General features: G+C 38.1%; 1 protein-coding gene across 2 annotated transcripts in view; it reads right to left on the bottom strand.

Annotated features, from left to right (window-relative positions):
* Positions 1 to 301: 301 nt before the first annotated feature.
* Positions 302 to 8986, bottom strand: part of itpkb (inositol-trisphosphate 3-kinase B) — a 29206-nt gene continuing 20521 nt past the window's right edge. For both annotated transcript variants that reach the window (XM_020642038.3, XM_020642036.3), the window contains exons 7-12: positions 8980 to 8986; positions 8178 to 8353; positions 6962 to 7166; positions 4794 to 4895; positions 4143 to 4214; positions 302 to 3286 (exon numbers count right to left, since the gene is read on the bottom strand). The exon at positions 8980 to 8986 is cut by the window's right edge and continues 31 nt beyond it. In XM_020642038.3, coding sequence (XP_020497694.1) covers positions 3077 to 3286; positions 4143 to 4214; positions 4794 to 4895; positions 6962 to 7166; positions 8178 to 8353; positions 8980 to 8986 — 772 coding nt within the window. In that variant the 3' untranslated portion in view covers positions 302 to 3076. The remainder of the gene's footprint in view (positions 3287 to 4142; positions 4215 to 4793; positions 4896 to 6961; positions 7167 to 8177; positions 8354 to 8979) is intronic.

Genomic DNA, 8986 nt, shown 5'->3' on the forward strand with positions numbered 1-8986 from the left:
TAGATAGATAGATAGATAAATAAATAATACAAAGACGCAGGTTTTTTTCCACCAAATACACATTTTTTTAAGGTACAATCCAAATAAATATACAAGCCACCAAAACCTTAACAATATGATACAAATATAATACCTACTAACAGCCATGAGTGCACGTTGGGGAGCATATGCAATAGCAAGATTGTTTGGTCATAATGGTATAGCTTTAAATAGGTGGAAATACACTTATTTGCTTTATCCTGAGGAGTTAAAACTTAAGCTAAAACTAGTGACTTGGTTAGCTTAGTTTAGCAAAAAAGGCGCCAAGAGCTTGCCACTGTCAAAGGTAACACATTTTGTTTTGCTCCTTTCTTTCCAAGCTTTATGTGAGGCCAAAATGAACTAGCTTCTGTTGCATTCATCATCGTATCACTTTGCAAAAAGGCTAAAAAAGCAAGGCACTGCATGGAATCACAATCAGTCTCGTTCACTGTCTACTGTCACTGCAAACATTAACTCAATACCATGGCATTTTGAAGATAGGGTGAAGTGTAACTGGCATATTGTTTAGTTTGTATTGCTGTTACAATATGAACATTTGTTTCTCCTATATCTGCCCAAAAAGTTGTTTATTCTTGAGTATCATAATCCAATCAACAAATATGTTTTTACAACCACATCCAGTGGTTTGAACTTTGAATATGTCACTATGTCAGCGACTTTCCCAATAGTTTGACTTTTACTCATATTGTAACACATGCGTGAACACAAAACAACAACACAGCCCGGAAATTCAAATGTCACAGTATTCCATTAACTAAACAAAATGTTTTATAATGTTATAAATAATATAATAAAAAGTAAGATGTAACTCTAAGAGGATAGTAAACATGCACCCATGTAAGACTAAGCACAAAAACAAACAGTTAAGACTTTTGAGAAACTTCCATTGTAACAGATAAAAGTAAGAAAATGTTTTCAGTTTTCTGTCTTGGCTTTGTAATGTAAAGAAGGCACTGGTGAGCTGTAATACGATTGTTCATGGCTGTAAGTGTTCCACAGGGTTTGAGTAAATTAAAACTATCTTACATAACTACATCAAAGTTCATCATGTACATTGTGAACAATCCCAACAACGTGAGAGTGACGAGAGCTGTTTGGCCAGGGTGAGACTAATGGAAAGCAAATATACTGATGCACTTACTGAAACTACTGTGAGATGTACTTTCTTGTTTCACATAATTACAACTCTCTTCCAAACCTATAATCCCTCTCTGACAAATATACAGTATCTAAATTCAGCCACTGGTTAAGCAGTGGAGAAAAAACGCTAAAAGAATAGTTTTCAATGTTAAACACACTTAAAAACATGTTTTGTATCAGTAAAAACACATTAAAGTGCACAATCTCTAACAGTGGAAATGTAATGAGGTGCATTAAGTTTTCTAAGAGAGAAGAGGAATGTGCTTAGGATGTGGTCGACAAAAAACAAAACAATTTAACTGTTAAAAACATGTCAATCTAAGTCAAATTCAAATATAACATCTATTCTAAAGAGGGATAACTGTTAAAAAGGGAGTAGATTTGGTGTGTAAGGCATTACATGTGAAAATATCAGAGTTTGAACTCATGTTTTCAAAGCCACTACATGTACACTTTCTTGACAAGGTTATCATAATTGCTGATCTATCAACATTCTTGATACTTATACCAGTTTATGTGTTTTCAAATTATACACCTAGGGGTTAAACAATTATAATTCTGGTGATATTTCATTTTTTTCTTTTTTTATCATTAAAAAAAATCCTATTTATACACTTAAAATATGAATGAATTGGTCCTACAGGTATTGTCTGTGTAGCCACAGGTTACTTTGTGCTTAAGAGTTTAAAACATCAATAAGGCATCTTTTGGGATAAAGTGGTGAGGAGTCGGGGCACAGGTGTAGCTCAGTCTGAAGAGCAGGTGCCTCATGTACAGAGGCTACAGTCCCTGACGCACTCAACACCCGATCAGCATGTCTCCCACTCTCTCTCCCCAAATGTTCTGTATCTCTAAAGCTGTCAAGGCCACAAAGCCCCCAGAGTAATCTTAATAGAAAAGTAATTCAGAGTCGCTGCAGGGTGTCCAGAATGACAATTACTTGATGTTTAATGTTCATCTGCAATTTTCTGTCATGGTCCAGGTAATATTTGTATGCTGAAGAAGCCCTTTACAAGGTGAAGCTACTTTGGAATTGAAAAAAAAAGATACATGCAGTTTTTACTGTTTTTCTGAGATCTTTCTCTAAAAGGAACATTTATTATTTTTAAGTGTTTAGTGTCAGAATGATTTTACATGTTCAATTAAATGTTGAGCTATGATTAAACTCTGCTCAAGCCTTTGGTGAATGAAGAGCGTTTTTCTCTTTTACTCTATTGTATGTTCTTCTGTTACAGGAGGTGAATTTATGTGGTTGTTTATATTATATCCTTAGCATCACTGCAGTTCATCCAAAAATAAAACCTGTCTATTTTCTAAGATTTATGTTTTTAGCAGGGGAGAACTGTCTCTGAGCTTGTGGCTCCTAACAGGTTAGGTACTCATTGAAGAATGGAACAGCTTTTGGTCTTGTAAGGGGATTTGTTTACCATAAAAAAATATAAAATATCACCAGTTTTAGCCTTTAATGTGTAAAATGGGATCTACATGTTTTTAATTGGAGCATTGAATTCTGTTTATTTCAGGTTAAATGTAAAAATGTGCTTCTTTTTACAGCAGACTTCTTACATGTCATAGCAGAAAAAACATGAATAGCTTACTTTAGCACTTCACAAACTTAATTATAAAAGTTGTTTAGCCACATACGTGAATTTTTTTCTGCTATGACTGGTTAAAATCTCTGCCTGAAATATATCAAAAATTGAAAATAAGTGTCATTAATGAATTGATTTAGAGGGGTATTGTGATGTCATGAAGTGGGGTCCAACATGAGGACAGACGGAGAAATCCTTGAGAGTGTGAAAAGTGTTCCCAGGAGAGAAAAGGAAGAATGAATGGAAGTGTTTTGTGTGTGTAAAAGTGTCCTCTTGGTTTAAATTAAAAAGACCCTCAGACTTCAGGTCTCAGAGTTCACCATTGTAGTAATGATGTCCAGCATGCTATCAAGTCCAATGAGATAACCATCTTCTCTGTTTCCCTCTACCCATGATGCTCGGTGCGTCAGTTCGTCCCCTTCAGGAAGAGGCGTGGTTTTCCCAAAGTCAATCATCCAGACTTTAGCCCGCCCCTTACTGTCGTGGACGAATAACAGGGAGCTGCCAATCACCTGAAGAGGCACACAGACAATGGGAAGAATGAGAAAACAGGAAACAATGAGAAAATAGCTTTCTTTCTTTTTTTACTCACATTACACATGTGTTTGTTTTGCTCACTTCCTGTTTTGTTACACAAACTTCTTCTACTCATATCTTCTGGTATGTGTGTGCACATATGTGTGCGGTGCGTGTGAGTGTGAAACTGAATGTATGCATGTGTGGTCAGGGCTGTTGATGTCCGACTCCAGTGACAAAACCTGCGGTGTATGTGTGAACTATGCTTGTCTGAGAGGCTTCATGTCACTAAATGAGCCTTAATTACTATATCAATTTGTTCAAATTTTGATGAAGAGAGACACAAAATAAACATCATATAGATCTGGAATTTATTCACAATTCAGACTTAGTGCAAAGTAAAGTTAAATTAACTAAAAATGTGAACTAAAATATACTTCATTACTCTCATTAATGTTTGGAAAGCTTAAATATTGGTAGGGATTTGGAGGCAAGTAACTGGACTGTTTGACTCATGTTAGTAGATAGACATTAAAAAACTTCTGAGTGCTGAGAAAAAAAAAAGTTTTAAATACAGTAACATTGCATCATCTAAAAACCCCCAAGACTTTCCACAAGACTTTCAAAGTCAGAAGACAAGTTTTATATTTCTCTATTCAGGCTATCGATCATACACGTTTTTCTTATTATGAAAAGATGTATCATATTGTTTTTTTGTCTCTTTCTTTATACATTTGCATATAACCTGTGTAATCAGTTTTACGTCAATTATGAATGTATTCTTCTAGTAGCACAAAACAAGAGAAGCAGAGCAGAAAAACGCTGTACTTGTCACTAGACGCGTGTGATTACCTCGTGAGCTTTGAAGAACGAGGAGGTCTCCAGAGTGTCTTTGATTTCCTTCAGCCGGGTTAAATAACAGTTCTGAAAAAAATAATACAACACAGGGTTTCTGAGAGAGCTGGTGATGGTAATGTTGAACACAAGTTGTTTATACTGATACACACTACAGTAAAGCTTTTATAAGGGAGGGGAATTGAATAAATATGTACACTAAACGCCTGTCTTGACTTATTAAATGGAAAAAAAAACACTTAACCCTTCAATAAGCATATGCTGTCATACACTAACAATGTGCAAGTTGTGTGTCTGTTTGTGTCTTTGTGTGAGATAAGAGGCCCAGGGAGTTCCCAAGGACTTCCCTTTTCTTCAGGCTCTTGAGGCTTAAGGTCGCATTGTGTTTGTGTGTATGTGTGTAATTTTGTGTGTGTTTCCCATGGGGTTATTAAAACAGTACAGGACATTATTTTTCCATTACTTGCCTGTTTTTTTTTTTTTTTGTTCTACACAGGGGTCATGGCTGGTGACACACAGAGACACACAAATTGTATGCGCGCGCACACACACACACACACACACACACACACACACACACACACACACACACACACACACACACACACACAAACACACACACACACACTTGAGTACAATCACACTCACCAGTATGTCCTTGTTTCCTTTGACAAAGTCCTGAAAGGCTGCAGTTACTTGGTCTCTCGTCTTAGTTTTCTTAAAATCTCTGTTCACAGTCCCATCTTCCTTCTGTAGAGGACAGGAGAGGAGAGGAGAGGAGCGGAGAGGAGACATTTAGACATAGTATAATTCAAGAGATCCTAAGGTCGAAGATGAATGTTCATGTTTAGTATATTTACTCCTTCTCAGGTTTTTTTTGTATGGATGGGAAGGAAGGGAGTGTAGCAAAGGGATGGGAGGGAGGAAGGAGAAGGAGCAGAGGGGTGGAAGGACACGAAAATGCAACAAAGAGGTCAGGAAAATGTAGGCTATTTTTAGAGTTTCAGCTTCAAAGCGAGGAGTCTTTGTCTGTTTTACAGACCAGATACAGAAATACAACCCTCTGGTTAATCAGTAGAGCATATTTTTGTCACTGTTTTCAAAAATGTTGACATGGAAACATCTTAACATCTGCTGGGGTCAAGGGGTCAACAGTAGGCCAAACGCTGAGATTAAATTACCTCTGAGGGAAACAGGGTGGGTGGTTGTCTACAGTAGTCACTAAACATTTTTTCCATTCGTAATTCATCTCTTAGTAAATGACTGTTTTGAATATATTAATTGTTTCAAGTGTCTGTGAGGAGGTTTTAACTGGTTGTCAAATTGACAGAAATGAATGGTGATGCTGCTTTATGACCTTAAAAAACAAGACTATCAGCAACAAGATTGATTCATTTTATATTAACATTTGTAATGCCTGTAATCACTTCAATGGGGAAGGCTTCAAACAAGACCATTTACAGCACGCTGAAGAAACAGACTTTTATTACATTTCCCACAGCAAATTTACAATGAGCTATATTTTGGATTATTAAAAGAAGCAGGATGACAGTTTTGATAGAAAATATTACCATCATATGCATAGGTATAAGACTTCCCACTTTGTCCACAGGGGGCGCTAAAATTTTCCAGAAACCGGAAATCCAAAGATCCAATGAAAAAAATGCACCGAGTTTCAAGAAAACTATGATAACTACTTCATAATCAAAAGAGATATACAATCATGTCTCTGCTGATGAGCTGGCTCTGACATTACAGCTGTCCTGTCACTCATCTGACCGACTGGTTTGACTTTTTTTAATTCAACAATGTCAATCGTCACAGTTCTCCTCGTGAGTCTTTCAAACCAAAAATTGAGTTACCGCCTTGTAAAATGTTCCAAATTGATTGAATAGAATTTAGCATAGCAAAGCCAGTTCTGGTAAAAGCAGAGAGGAAGCATTAGCAGCTGTATTAGTGGAGGCAGCGGACTAATTACATGTACAATATTATCAGAAGTAAAATAGTGTCAGAGAAAGTACCAGCAGTGGTCGCTAACCAGTGTGCTGGTTCACAGAGAAATAAATGAGCTTTTCTTCTGCTGCTGCTGCTGCCAGGCAACAAGGTACTATTTGAAGGCAAAACTATTTCTTCCTTTTAGGTCCAGGTCTGAGTCCAGCTCTATTACTCTCTCTCTCTCTCTCTCTCTCTCTCTCTCTCTTTTTCCATATATATGAACTTAAAACAATCTTCTCCACATTTACAAAACGACTGCACATGAACTTCATAACCTCCACATATCCCCATCCAACACACACACACACACACACACACACACACACACACACACACACACACACACACACACACACACACACACACACACACACACACACACACACACACACACACCTCTCTGTTTCTGGGGATAACCCTCAGTCTCATGGCAACAGACCACCCGGAGGCCGTGAATGTCCTTATATAGCCACAACCCCTTAAAATGAAGACAGCAGAGACCGAGATTTGTGTGTGTGTGTGTGTGTGTGTGTGTGTGTGTGTGTGTGTGTGTGTGTGTGTGTGTGTGTGTGTGTGTGCGTGCGTGTGTGTGAGCATAATGTCAATGCCAGATGCTGAAGCATGCAGAGCTGCCACAGACAGGCCTCGTGTAAGACAAAGGAACTTCTGCACAGCGTTTATTTCAGAGGAAGTTCCTGTCCAAAACAGGAAGTACAACCATGCCCCTGAAGGACACACACACACCTTCACAAACAGACACAGTAATCCCTGGAAAAAAGGGAGGGAAGGAAGGCCGCACACATACACATTGTGAGTCTTACCTTGACTCCCTCTATCCTGAACCCCAGGGTGGCCGTTGAGCTGATGGTCTCTCTCCACTGCATGTATCTGGGTTTAGTCACCACTTTCTGCTCGTTCTCCTCAGGCGTCGGCGCCTCGGGGTCAACCTCGATCATTTTCTGATACATGTCGGGTCTCGGTGAAGGCTTCTTGCGAGCCTTAGTCAGCTCTTCCTCAAGGTAGGTCCTGAAGCGTGAGAAGAAAACATGAGAAGCTGTAAAGAATATCAACATGTCACACGTTCACATGATCCTTTAATTAAATCTGAAGCTTTTCGTCTTATTAACAACTGTTAAGGATAGTTCTCGATTATTTCAATTAAGGTCTCTAGTTCTATAGTTTTTGCCCAGTATCTTTATTGGCTCTGAAACAAAGGCGATCAAACAATCAATTCTCAAACTTCCTGGCTTATCTTTAACCAAAAGGACTCGTAGTTAGCACAACTTTTGTGTTTATGAGACCTGTTATCAATTTTCCTGAGAGACACTTTCGGATTGTGTTAATTTTGGCACCTCTTGTGGACAAAGCAGTACTTCTTAACTCTTCACTGATTTTGTCAATGTGTAAGTATTGATTTATTTACATACAATCACATGCTGCAGTATTTTAACAATCAAACTTGTCAGACTATTTACTGTGGAAAATGTAAATTAAGGCAGTTTTGGCATGGTGGAAATAATCGTCTGCTTCATTCCCCACGGCAGCATTTACAGACATTAAAGCCTAAATACTATAAAGGAATAGCCAACCTTGTTGCTGATGGTGTGGTTTGCTTTTGTAGGTCAAAGAGATGCATCCGTATTAATTCAGGTGTGTTTCATAACCAGTTAAAAACTCCTCACAGGATCTTTAAAGATATTTAGCATTTTGGGCTTTAAGTGCAAACTCCTGGGTTTGTTTCCCTCTCATACAAAGTTGCTAGGTGTTGTCTTTTTACCAAATCTTGGTTATTTTCAGAACAAGTATATCATTATCAACAACAAACTGTAAAATCTTTCAAATTAATTAATCAAGCATATTTTGAAAACACCTGACCCTTGTATTTCTTTGCAGATTAAAGAAACAAAGACATGTTTGTACTTTGGTGTGAATGCCTTTTTGAAATCTATCATCATTGTTTGTCTGTTGTTAAAAGACTTCTAGCCCACGTCTTGCTATCATTTATGTAATGTCATGTGATTTTCTATTTCTTCATACCTCACTCCCATTTTGCAGTCCATCACACATGGGAAGTCAAACTCGGCAAGCAGATCCTCCATCTGGTTGTATTTCTGGCCATCTTTCTCTACGTCTCCATGGTAACCAGGGACAAACGGGCGCAGAACGTCCCTCATCAGGAGGGACAAACAGCGCTGCTCACAGTCACAGTGTTTCTGAAATACATCAACGCCAAGTTATAATCTATCGACAGTGTCTGCTACTCTGATGCATGATCAACATGCAGAACTTCTTGCATCTGACCCTGAGATCTTTTTTGATTTTTTTTCACGTTTTAAACACGACCTGCAACATATCCTTCCAGATTTGACAGATAAATCAGAGTCTGTTTATAACCTGGCTCATGAAATCATCCTGAGTTGCACACATCCCAGTTTAACCGGGGACTCTGTCTGAGATAACTTTACTCCCAACTACTTGGAACTGACTAGCGCCTGGTTTAAGGAGATAGTTACTTCTTCATGTCAGGCTCTGCTCAGCTCAGTACCATGACTGTCTAAGGATGAAAGTCAGGACTAAGTAAAAACACAAGTAATTTGATTATATATATTAACGGAGCAACATGGGTTGCTATATATGTTCTCTTACACATGATTCTTTCAACACAGTGAAACCTTTGTTTACCATGTGGATGATACTGGCCTCCCTTACCCAGCCGTTACATCCTGTCAGGAGGTTGACATGTAAAGGGGCTTGATGCACACACACACAGATGCACACACAAACACAAGTGTGTTTTAGAACAAAATATTAACATTTTGACACACAAAAAATATCTTACTTTTAAA

This window comes from Labrus bergylta, chromosome 15, assembly GCF_963930695.1.
Source record: "Labrus bergylta chromosome 15, fLabBer1.1, whole genome shotgun sequence".
Lineage (NCBI taxonomy): Eukaryota > Metazoa > Chordata > Actinopteri > Labriformes > Labridae > Labrus > Labrus bergylta.